The 12,725-nt window shown below is 42.7% G+C and overlaps 1 protein-coding gene across 2 annotated transcripts in view; it reads right to left on the reverse strand.

Moving 5' to 3' along the window:
* The window catches only part of LOC311611268 (polyunsaturated fatty acid lipoxygenase ALOX12-like), a gene marked incomplete at both ends in the record, with an annotated part of 75,923 nt that extends 72,625 nt beyond the window's left edge, over positions 1–3,298 (reverse strand). The window contains 4 exons of one of the 2 annotated variants that reach the window (XM_084863292.1): positions 73–195; positions 298–379; positions 2,445–2,646; positions 3,164–3,298. In XM_084863292.1, coding sequence (XP_084719418.1) covers positions 73–195; positions 298–379; positions 2,445–2,646; positions 3,164–3,298 — 542 coding nt within the window. The remainder of the gene's footprint in view (positions 1–72; positions 196–297; positions 380–2,444; positions 2,647–3,163) is intronic. The other variant, XM_084863293.1, reaches the window with a different exon arrangement.
* Positions 3,299–12,725: the final 9,427 nt, after the last annotated feature.

Raw genomic sequence — 12,725 nt, forward strand, 5'->3', positions numbered from 1 at the left:
GCACTGTCAACTCACCAAATCCTGCCTGTTATGGGATTTGCCACTCACCACTCCATTGGGATCTTTTCTTACCCTGTCTTCATTCTCCATTCATAGTCCAGCTTCTTTCCACCATGAAATTTCATATCTGGGGGCAGATCCTTCGAAGAGTCCACAGCCATTGTCAGGGGTAACCCTTCGTGCCAGGTGCCCCAACTAGCAGATGGAAAAGAGTTCAGGGAGGAATTAGGGTGTCAGTGATGGTGGCAGGATCAGAAAGAGGTGGAGATATTAGGAGGGCTGTGTGTAGGTGGTTACCAGTAAATCAGCTGTCTTTCCTTCAGTTCTTTCTCTCGTTGCTTCTGGAACTTGTCCAAGGTACTCTTTCCTGCCAGGCGGGCTGGGAGAACATTTAACCACATAAGTTTGTCAAATTGCTGCTATTCCTGACTTGATCTAATCTCTCATTCTTGACTGTATTACATCATACTCTTTTTTAAAAGTATATATTTTATTGATTTTTTTTACAGAGAGGAAGAGAGAGGGATAAAGAGTTAGAAACATAGATGAGAGAGAAACATTGAACATCTGCCTCCTTGCACATCCCCTACTGGGAATGTGCCCGCAACCAAGGTACATGCCCTTGACCAGAATCAAACCTAGAACCTTTCAGTCTACAGACCAACATTCTATCCACTGAGCCAAATCAGTTAGGGCTACATCATACACTTGCCTTTTTCTCTGGCTCTACCTCACCTGATATGTACCCAAAGTCACTTATTGTATCTTTACTCACATCCAAGTCATGATTTCATCTATTTCAACCCCATGTTTGTCCTTAAGCAACATCCCATGTTTTCCTCCCCTTCTTGCTCCTTAAATCAAATGCCACTACCTGTGCCTATAGATGATTATGAATTTACTCCTTAATTATGTGCCATATCCACAATATCCCATATTATTATATACTAGGGTCTCTCAGACTGGCCCAAGAGGATTGGGCTGAAACTGGCTCTCTGATATCGCCTAAGGGTCCCAGATTGTGAGAGGGCAATTCTCAGGTGGCACACCTTGGAATCGGGCTTCCTCGTTGGCAGCTCCTGCATTGAGTATCTGCCCCCTGGTGGTCTGTGTGCATCATAACTACTCGTCGGAAGGTTAGACTGTCACTTAGGCATATATATATATTGGCTTTGTTAATCTCCTCAATATTGACCTTTCTGTTACTATTCCTTAACCTGTCCTCCAAATGACATATTTCATATTTACTATACATATGCACTCTGCTCTTCCTTGTCCTTATCCCCACCTAATCCTTGAGACAAAAATTCTATGTGTGTTTCCTTCAACCATCCCATCTCACCTGTCTTATTAGGTAGGAAATATCCCATGTTGCTACCTTTCCCTCACTCCATTTCACCTAATCTCACCATCACATAGTTTATATTTGTTAACCTGACTTGTCCTTTTCTTACCTGTACTTATGTTGTTTCACAAAGATGCCTATTTTATTATTTTATTATTTTATTAAATTTATTGTGATATAACATTGATTGGTAACATTATATAAATTTCAGGTGTACAATCTTACAATACGACATTTATATATTCTGGGTAGGCTCACTGGCCAAAGGCTAGTCTTCTTCTGTCACCATGTATTTATCCCTTTACCCTCTTTGTCTTCCCTCTGGTAACCAACACTCTGCTGTCTGTATCTATAAGTTTGTATTTTTGTTTGTTCATTTGCTGCTTTTCGTTTTATATCCCACTTAGGAGTCAAATCGTATACTTCTAGTCCTTTTCCTTGGTATTTCATTTAATATAATACTCCAAGATCCATCCATGTTGTCTCAAACAGCATGCCATCCTTCTTAGGGCTGATTATTCTCCATTATTACATGCATTGTTCTACATTTACTCTCCAGTCATATCTCTCCTCCACTTGTCCCCCAGCAATAAATACAATATAGCCCCTGCTCACGCATCCCACCCCAATCAGAGCGCTTCCTGCCCTCACAATTGTCTTCCATATTTTCACAGCCAAAGTGGTTATTATTTTCATATCATTATTGCTTCCCTTCCCTGCCTCCTCTCAGGGGTCACATGTGCTAGTCTTACCTGTCCTTGTCCTAACTTGTTTCCAGTCACACGGAGATCTCCTTTCCCTTTTACTCTGGCTCTTCTGTTTCCCAGCATGGCTGCCCCTTCCATTCCCTCTGCTCAGCTTGGGAGATGGGATCAACACATCACTCACTTCCCTGTGCAGGCCCACTTCAGACCTTTTTCATTCTATGTATAACTTTCCCTTGCCCCCTGTCTTGGGCCCTCTTAACTTGCGAAGCGCGCATTTTTGTCAAATCCCTCAGACCTTCCTCTGTGCTACCTCCCTCCTCTAGTTGCCCCTTCTGCCCTTCCCGCACTACTCCCTGGGCCATGCTCCCATTTCCCCCGAGGCGGCCTCTCACCTGTGCCCTCGGGCAGGGTCAGCAGGCCCTCGCCCTGCACCCAGCGGTAGCAGGGGAAGGTGGCCTCCTCCAAGGCTCCCGGGCCCTGCACGGTGATGCGGTCACAGAACCAGGCGTCGTCCACCAGGGAGTGGTGTTTGCGCAACTGCACGAACCGCAGTGGCCCCAAGTCCTGGGGAATGTCCTGCTCAAACTCCTCCACCTGTGGGGACCAGAACCCGGTGAGACTTAGTAACGGGGACCTGGGAGAGGCATTTAACCCAGGGAGAAGGATGGGTGTGGGCTTTGTGGAGTCCAGTGACACAGCCTCCAAAGACAGCATTGCCTACTCCCAACACCTGCGTGGTGGGTCTCAAATGACCCATTGAACCAGGAGGACCAGGCACCAGGGTTGAGACCACAGTGACTTGAACACTGACCAACACCTGCACCTGTTCCCGGGTACTCAGAGGATCTTTCGCTTTGACCATTGAGCCCATAATGACACTTGGAAAAGGAGAGGAGGTTGTGTGGAGCAGAGTCCAAGGGAGGGAGAAAGAGGTTGAGTCTAGCTGGGCCCTGGCTCTGAACCTCTCACCCACCAGGTGCAGGCATCCCTTCTCAATGGAAGTCCCAGCTGGTGTGGTTTTGCTGTCACTGGCTCTCAGTCCCCCAAGACCCAACTGCCCTCAGGCATGGAGCCCAGCCAGGGGGTCTGAGTTCCCACTTCTTTCACTTACCTGGCCCCGTGCTGGCCTCAGCTGCAGCTCCAGCTCTGCCTCCCCAAGTTCCCCGACCAGCCACAGCTGCACGGGGTTAAAAGACCCAGAAAAGAGCCAGGCCCCAGTGGCCACTTGAATGCAGTAGCGGCCCATGGCAGCAGGTGGGTTCTCCTGGGTGGCAGAGGTTCTGTTACTGGTACCAAAGATTCTGGGGCCAGGCTTTCTCCTGCTGCCTCAGGACAAGCCCAGGGCTTAATATAGCAGGACTCTGTGTGCCAGCCCACTGCAGGCCTGGGCCCCACCCAGACACACCAGAATCTGGGTTTAGCCCAGAGGGTGGGGGAAATGCTGACTGTTCCTCTGAGCCTGGGTGCAGGGAGAGGGGCAGGGAGAATCCACCAGTTTTCTTTCTAGGCTCTCATTCTTCCCCACATACATCCCCACCCTCATTTTACTATTGAAGAGCATTTTCTGAAAGTGTCCTGAGTCCCAGTCTCTTTTCTTTTGCTGGCAGTGCCTGGTGCCCCTGGGAGACTGTACCCACTTTCTCTTTGCCTACCAGGTCTGCTTGCTGAATGGGCATTGGGATTATCATTGTGGGCCAGAGAAGGCCTTTTTTGATGGACACTGCAGTGTTCAGGGATGCGTGAGGGTAAGACTTGTGGTGCCCATTCAGTTAGGGGGCAGCTAATGTATTCCTTTTCTCCCTTTTGTTTTCTATCCACACCCCCATCCCAAGACAAACAACCAATGGTATTACATGCTATTTCTGCTTCACTACTCCTTTCTGTTAATAGTATTGTTTCATGTGGTTTATGTAATTTATTCCACAAAAATGAGGTCAAACTCTACATTTGTGTTTTTGGAAGTTACTTTCCACAGTTACCAATATGTGATGAGAATATCTTCAGATCAAAAGATGGAGATCTAACTCCTCTCTTCCTAGCTTGAAGGATTACACTCTAGATGGGTACTCAGTACTATGATGAGTGCTTTAATGAACACCTTTGTAGTTATACTCTTATGCACCCTTATAATTAAAGAACAGATTCCCAGAATTGAGATTTCAGACTAAAATGCTTGTATATTGTATATTTTATAATAGATGTTATATATATTTGAAAACCATGTTTTTAAAGTATGCTTGACATATAAAATCTGTACATATTTGATGTATATAATTCAATTTTTTTCCAATAAGTATACACCAATGTATATTATTGTTAAACTAGAGGCCCGGTGCATGAAGTAGTGCATGGGTAGGGTCCGTTGGCCTGGTCAGCAATCAAGGCCTATTGGGAGGATAGCCCACCAGGGGGAGAGGCCATAGGAGATTGGCCAGTCATCCCTACTGATTGGAGCCAATGGGGCCTGCATTGAGCATATGCCCCTTAGTGGTCAGTGAGCATCCCAGAAACTAGTCCACCAGTTGTTCTTGTCATTCTGGTCATTCCAGTTGTTCAGTCATACTGGTCACTTAGTCTTTTATATATATAGATTACTTACCAAAAAAAAGCTATAGCATGATACCAAAGGGCTCTTATCTCTGCATCTCCACCATCACAGAAAATTATCACTTTTTAATTTTTGCCAAAAGGATAGCACTGGTTTTGAAGGGAAAAGAAAAAGCTGTTGTGGGATTTTACCCAACTTAAAATCTAGTCAGGTTTGTCTAGTTGCTGTTGGGCTGATGATGGCAGAACATATAAAACTTCAAGTTTAGTAACAAGGCAACATTATTACTCAGACCAAAATCAATAGCCACAGTTCATATTCATATCAGTTTCTCATGCCCTCCCATGTCCCATGAATGTGATGCAGATGGGTCTAGGTGAGTGACAGCACATAGACTAGGCTGTATTTTAGGAGAGGACCATTGAGTTTGGGGTACTTACCATTTTTGTGGTAAGCAGATCCATGTTCATTCTGTCTACAGGAGCATGACCTTATCACTCAGGGTTGCTCACTGTGGAAACAAACTTGATAAATAGTCCCAAGTAAAGAGCACCCAGGCTTTGCATTTCTGACATACCCAGCAGGAAATCTTAGGGGCACTCAAGGCCCATGGCAGATCACCAATCCCAATAGAATGAGGCATGTCAGCTGCTTAAACCCTTCTAAGAGCTTCCTAATGAATATATAATAAAACCCAAATTCCTCATCAAGGTGTGGTTGTGACAGTTAAACCTGCCCTCCGTGTAATGATAAAAAAATATGTACAAAAGGGAAGTACTTACATGTAGCCCAGCAGGTATTCTATATACATCAAGATGGTGAGCCCCTGAGTTTTAATAGAGCATGACCTACTCCTTCCAGTGAATCTAATACTATAGCGGCAAGCCTGATGAATCTTCTCTCTGCATTGCAGAGAACTCTGAACATCAAGCACACCTCCACCAGAAAAAGGACTCAACATGAAACCACAGCTTTTTTGCTCCACCACCCTCTATGCCTGATCTTCACTATGTCCCTTAACCCTTATACTTGCAGACTCAACCTTAGCCTGACCTTAAACCAATTCTAATTTCACATCCTTGCCAACTTCTAACCAAGTCATCTTTATGCAATATTTTACTTCTTGGGTATATTCAGGCTAATAAATTACACAGGAATGATGGAGTTATTATACCAAGAGTGTGCAACCCCTAATAAAATAATATACTGTACCTATAAATGGTTATCTACAGTGGCTAAATGCACAAAATGAGACATTGTCAGTGATTATGTGCCTCTGGAAGAAATATTTTGAACTGACTATATGAAGGCATCTTGAAGCATAAAATTGTTAGGAATTCTGATCAAATTTATAAATATAACTACCAACCTGTAGGAAGTACAAGAATAAAGGAATATGTTACACCATGAAGAAATAATCAGAGAAACCCATTGGGGAGACAAACAGCTTTGTTTCATCATCATGAACATGGTAAGAAATGAAAAGAGAGAGAAAATGAGACATGCAGATGAAAACAAGTGACTTCAAAAACAATTGCAACACATGAACCATAAATAACATTGATCTTGGGGTAGGGAAATGGTGGGGATTATTGCTTTTCAGTACACAAGTTTTGTGTCAGCAGAATATCTGAACACAGTGTATGATTGATAAAAATCACAGAACAATTTCTACAACTACAAATAATGAATGAATGTCAGGGAAGATGTGTATAAGTAGGTCATTTGATATTTTAGAGAAAAGAGGGGCCAGAATGAAGCAATAAGTGTGAGAGGTCAAGAAAGGAATTCTCTTTGGGGTGGAATAGGTTTGGAGATATTTGGATGGCAAATAACTAGTAGAGAGAAAAATATTTGAGATGCAGGGTGAAGAAGGCCTAACTAACTGAAGAAGGAACAACATGATGGGTGTGGGAGGATGAAATTCAAACCATATATGCAAGAGTTTATGTTGGATGTATGGGGAGACTGTTCCTTTCTAACAGAAAGCAGTAAATAGAAAATTCTGCATAAGAATAACGAGGAGGTTCCCACCTCATAGTTTCCATGTTCACTCCCCTTCCTAACCCTGATGCTATTATAGATGTACTCTACTTCTAAGGGACCTAGGTGTCACAGTCCCAGAGCTGAACCAGAATGGCAGCACCAGACCTTCTCAGATTTCTCTTTTCATCTTGGTCAGGCAAGGTTAAATTCCAAATGAGGATGGAGCCCTCCTAGCTGGCAGAGGGGGGAAAAGCTGTTCTTACAGTTCCAAGCTCTATTTACATTTATTTCTAATGGCTCTTTTTATTGAATTTATTGGGGTTACATAGGTTAAGAAAGTTACATATTCTGTTACAATTCTGTTACAATTCTGTAATACATCATCTGCACATTGCATTGTGCACTCACAATCTAAACTTAGTCTTATTCCATCACCATTTTATTCGGTTTACCCTCCTCCACCTGCCCCCACCCCCTTTCCCTCTGGTTATCACCATTTTATTGTCCATGTCCATGAGGTTTTTGTTTTGTCTTGTGTGTTTCTTTTCCACCAATTCAATAGCTCTTGTCCTAATCTTTCCCTCATTATTTTCTCCACCTAACTCATTACTTGCCTACTGGTCATCTGTTCTGCTCTGATGACCGAAACTTAGAAGCTATCTCTCTCACAGAATGTTGTTGCTCATGCAGTCACACAACATAGGTTTTCTAAATGTTGGCATAATGGAGTGAAGGATTATTTCATCACCTAATATAGCCCAGATGATATTTGCTGTAAGCATTCATATTGTTAAATGCTTTATGGCTATTTCTGACAATAGGATTTTCTTCTGTTTTTATTCCCCATACTCCCCCCAACTCTCTCTCTCTCTCTCTCTCTCTCTCTCTCTCTCTCTCTCTCTCTCTCTCTCTCTCATACACACACACACACACACACACACACACACACACACACAATGTTGTTGAGATTTCACACTCTCTCTTTAATTACCCTCACAATGCTCCCCTTCTCCCAATTTCAATTTTAAATATTATTGGAAAGCAAAATTTCTTCCAATTTTATTTTATAGAAGAATTCAAATCATTTGATCATTTATTTTTTGAGAACAATAAAGAAAAGCAGAGAATTTGGAAGGCCATTAATAGGTCAACTTTTTGCCATCATATCTTTCCCAGGAATTGTAAGTAGAAGGAATTAGAGAGTGATTTTATCAATTATATGATGCTAGAGGCATTGTGAATGAATTTGTGCATGGGTAGGGTCTGGCCAGCCCCACCTCTGATTGTGGTGGGCGGAGCTAACTGGAGGCAGGACTGGCCAGGGGTAGGGGCCGAGGGTGATTGGCCGGCTTGCCTCACCCTCTGGTGGAACTTGTTGTTGAACTCCTGGTCAAGAGGACAATTTGTTTTTAGCCTTTTATTATATAGGATAAGTGCCACCAACACTCTGAAGGAAAAGGTGACTATGCTCAGTTTTCTGGTGGACCAAATTTTAAATGGCTTTTCCATTTAATCTTTGCAAAAAAATCTGTGAGGTAGCTATTGCTGTATCACTTCTATAAAAATTCAAGTTCAAAAAGATGAAGAGATGTCTCCAAATATAGATAGACGATCTCAGAAAGTGTCATGAGCAGTTGCTGATTAATATCATAGCCAGCAATTCTCTATTTAACCCTCTGGCTATTGACTTCTGGCCTTCATTTTCCACTGAACCTTCTCCTCAAGCTTCTCTATGGCCTATTGATGCTTACATCCCAAGGATTTTTTTTCTCAGTGATCATGGTTGTGAAAGCCTGTAATGCTTTGACACTTTGGCTTTTAGCTGAGCTGCTGGCTAAGGTTCCTTTTGTAGTTCATTGACCTCTGGCCACTGTTCTGTTTCATTTGGAGTTCAGAGAGCAGAGGAAGTACATGTCAACAAACCCACATCACCTTCAGTCTTACCAAATCCTGACCGGTTTTATTTCCTATTCTTGACTAGCCAATCCTAGAAGAGTTATATGGGAATACATAGGAATATGGATGCAGGCCACAGTGGAAGTGCTAGCAGCCCCAATGGGCCCCAACAAGAGCAGAAACACAGCAGGTTGGAGGAGCAGGTGAGCAGGCGGCACCAGGCCAAGGTGGATGTGAAAGGAGGCCTTGGTCAGCAGCCAACAGCTGCTAAAGACCCTACCTATGCACAAATTTCATGCACTGGGCCTCTATTTATTAAATAAGAGACTTTTATGACATTTAAAAAAAATTGATGAAAAATTTAAAACTTCCTAGAAAAAGTAGAATTAAATCTGACAGAAGTCAAAATAACTAACTAGAATTATATAACTATTAATTAATTTTAATCAGTTGTTTAAAATATTCCCTCCCACCACTGGAAAAACTTTCAAACCTACCAAAAATAGACAGTTGTAGAGGTGAGTTCTGTAAAACATTCAATAAAAAGATATTACCAATCGCAGATAGTTCTAAAAGATTTTTTCAAAAAAATGAGGATCACTAACTCACTAAGATTTATTAAACCATCTTAACAAAACCAGAAAAGATAAATATAAGCCACTCATGCTGATAAATATAATGCAAAAATTATAATCAAAATGTTATGTAGATATGAATAAAGGAATGGAGCAAAGGGAATCAGACATTAAGATGCCTAATCTAGATTCTGAGAAACCAAGATGGCGGCATAGGTGAGCAAATGCTCTGCTACTCCCACAACAATTTAAAAATTAAAACTAATATAAAGGACATCTATCATCCAAAACCACGGGAAGGCTGGCTTAAAGAGAAAGGAGCACAAGCCCTGAAAAGCTGAGGAGCCTAGGTACATGGATAGGGCTGGTGGTGAATAGGGCTGGTGACGGGCAATTGGGTGCTCCGCTTTTCTTTTCAATCCTAAAGGAAACAAGATCCCTATCACTTTGAAATCAAGTCTCTGGGGTCACGTGGGGGACCCAGACACCTATGGGGAGAAGTTGGTCTGTCTGGCCATTGGTCTGAAGTGAGGGCGACTCTTGCAGAGGTACATGCAGCAATCATTGTTTATTGCACTGGATAGCAGGGAAGTGGGGACTTGGAAACACGGAATTGGAAACGCAAGGGGGTGGGGGCGGAAGGATGGGACAGCCATTGCTGTTAGCCATGTCCCAACCTAGTGACTGTCCTGAGACCCCGCCCCACTCTGAGACCCTGCCCTGAGGCCCTGCCTGCAGATTCTACAGACCTGCCCAGGCACCACACAGCTGCTTTTGCATATATAATAAATGCCTGGTATTGTGGCAGCTTTACGAAATAAACTGCAGCTCCAGCAACAAAACCGACAAATCCCAAGCAAATGAACTGTACCCCATTGATGATCCAGAAGCCAGTGTTCCTAGTAGTCAGTTTCAACCCCTCATACCCATAAGTGACACATTCGGGAGACTGACTCAGTGAGCACCAAAGCCCCACTGAAACAAACCGTGTCTCCAGCACAGCTGTTCTTCCTTTATAGACACAGCAGGTCCTCACAGACAATTGGCCTGGAGATCAATTCCTCCCAGAGTACCAACAGCAAACAAGGCTTAATTACACCAAGACTTTGCATTCAGCCCACAAAGGGATATACCAAAAGCGACCACCTCAGGTGATTGAGGAAGCTGAACTACTGGACCCTATAGGTCACCTACCACACAAAGCCACTCCATCAGCCAAAATGAGGAGACACAGAAACATGTCACGAATGGTAAAGATGAAGGAAAGTAAACTACTGGACGACATGGAGTTCAGAATCACATTTATAAGATTGTTCAAGAATCTTCTGAAAACCTTTGAGAAACTTGATGAGACCTCCAAGAAGCTTGGTGAGACCTTCAAGGACCTTAAAGAGAATACCAAAAAAAAAAAAAAAAAAAAAAAAAAAAAGGAAAAGGACCAGTCAGAAATTAATACAATCTCTGAAATAAAGAATATACAGAAACTCAACTATAGCCGGGACCGGTTTGGCTCAGTGGATAGAGCGTCGGCCTGCGGACTGAAAGGTCCCGGGTTCGATTCCGGGCAGGGGTATGTACCTTGGTTGCAGGCACATCCCCAGTGGGGGGGAGGGTGTGTGTGCAAGAGGCAGCTGATTGATGATTCTCTCTCATCGATGTTTCTAACTATCCCTCTCTCTTCCTCTTTGTGAAAAATCGACAAAATATATTAAAACAACAACAACAACAAGAACAAAACAGAAACTCAACTATAGATCAACGTACCCCAAGAATCAAACCAAAGATCTGGAATATAAGGAAGCAAAAAGCACCCAACCAGAGAGGAAGAAAGAAAGAAGAATCCAAAAGCGTGAAGATAGTGTAAGGAGCCTCCGGGATGGCTTAAAGTGTACCAACATCCGGATTTTTGGGATGCCAGAGGAGAGCAAGCAGGATATTGAAGGCTTAATGGAAGAAATAATGACAGAAAACTTCCTCCACCTGGTGAAAGAAATAGACTTACAAGTTCAGGAAGCTTGCAGAACCCCAAACAAGAGGAATCCAAAGAGGGACACACCAAGAAACATCATAATTAAAATGCCAAGGGCAAAAGACAAAGAGAGAATCTTACAAGCAGCAAGAGAAAAACAGCTAGTTACCTACAAGGGAGTACCCATACGACTGTCAGCTGATTTCTCAACTGAAACTATGCAGGCCAGAAGGGAGTGGCAAGAAATATTCAAAATGATGAACAACAAGAACCTACAACCAAGATTACTCTACCCAGCAAAGCTATCATTCAGAATTGAAGGTCAGATAAAGAGCTTCACAGACAAGAAAAAGTTAAAGGAGTTCATCAACACCAAACCAGAATTACATGAAATGCTGAAGGGTATTCTTTAAGGAGAGGAAGAAGAAGAAAAAAGTAAAGGTAAAAATTATGAACAACAAAAAGACATAAAATACATACCTACCAACAAGCGAACCTAAAAATTAAGTGAATAAAAAATCTGAAGAACAAAATGGTCTAGTGAATATAATAGAATCAGGGACATAGAAAGGGATTGGACTAACAATTCTCAGGGGGAAGGGAGTCTGAGGGGTGAGGGAAGAGATTGTATAAGAATCTTACACCTATGGATGAAGACAGGGGCGGGGGGTAAGGGCATTGGGGTGGAGTTGGGGATCAGGGGGTGGAGTTGGGGATCAGGTGGAGGGGAGCTATGGGGGAAGAGGGGGGAAAGAGGAACACCTGTAATGATCTGAACAATAAAGATTTATTATTAAAAAAAAAGATGCCTAATCTACTAGAAAGTTGAAGCTTTCATAGGCACACAGGGGATTGCAGCATTTTCCCATAAAGAGGATTAACATTTCTCCATCCCAGGCATAGAGAAAAGACTAGCTTTCCAATCTGGATGGAGGAATAAACAATAAAAGGGAAATTCCTCTGCTGGGTGCATGTCCAGTAGAAGCCAATATGGCACAGGGGATGGTGCTTCTACTGTGAGTTATGATAGTAGGAACCAAGATAGTGACCATAAAGGGAGGTACATAGCCTGGGAAGTGATTGGATTGGATAAGGGACACAGAACCCCAGAGGATCTAGGAAATGGATTGGTTAGAGAGAGAGAAAACAGAAACAAGGAAAAGTTGGGGAAATTGATTGGATATGGTACCTGGTTCTTCCCAAGTCTGAGAAAATATATTGGAATTTAACACTATATAAATTGGAAAATTGGATAGTTCTTAAGAATGCAAAGTTGGTTAAAAACTTCATATAGAGGAATTGACAGGACTACCCAACCATGAAGACAGAAGAGAAGCAGTCCAGAGATGGAAGTCGCTGATGACACCTTAACCATAGTAGCAGCCCGCAGCTTTGTATCACTGCAGGTTGCCCAAGACCAAACCAGGGAGGGGTGGACCTGCATTACCATCATTTGCCCACCATCTAGAACTGAAATGTCATTGCTGACATGTACACATAAGGAACTGTTTGACATTGAAATTGGGTCTCAAAAGAACTGGTGGCCCAGAAAGAAGCTCACTACAGACTGATGCATATGCCTTTCAGCATAACAATTATTGCTTGTCTCATTTTTGATTCTTATAAATATATTTCCAGTAGGACATGATCTCACTCATCTAGGGGAAATGGTGAACAACATAGACTGATGAACAAGAAC

The sequence above is a fragment of the Pipistrellus hanaki genome (assembly GCF_964339955.1).
Source record: "Pipistrellus hanaki genome assembly, chromosome: 16".
Taxonomy (NCBI): Eukaryota; Metazoa; Chordata; class Mammalia; order Chiroptera; family Vespertilionidae; genus Pipistrellus; species Pipistrellus hanaki.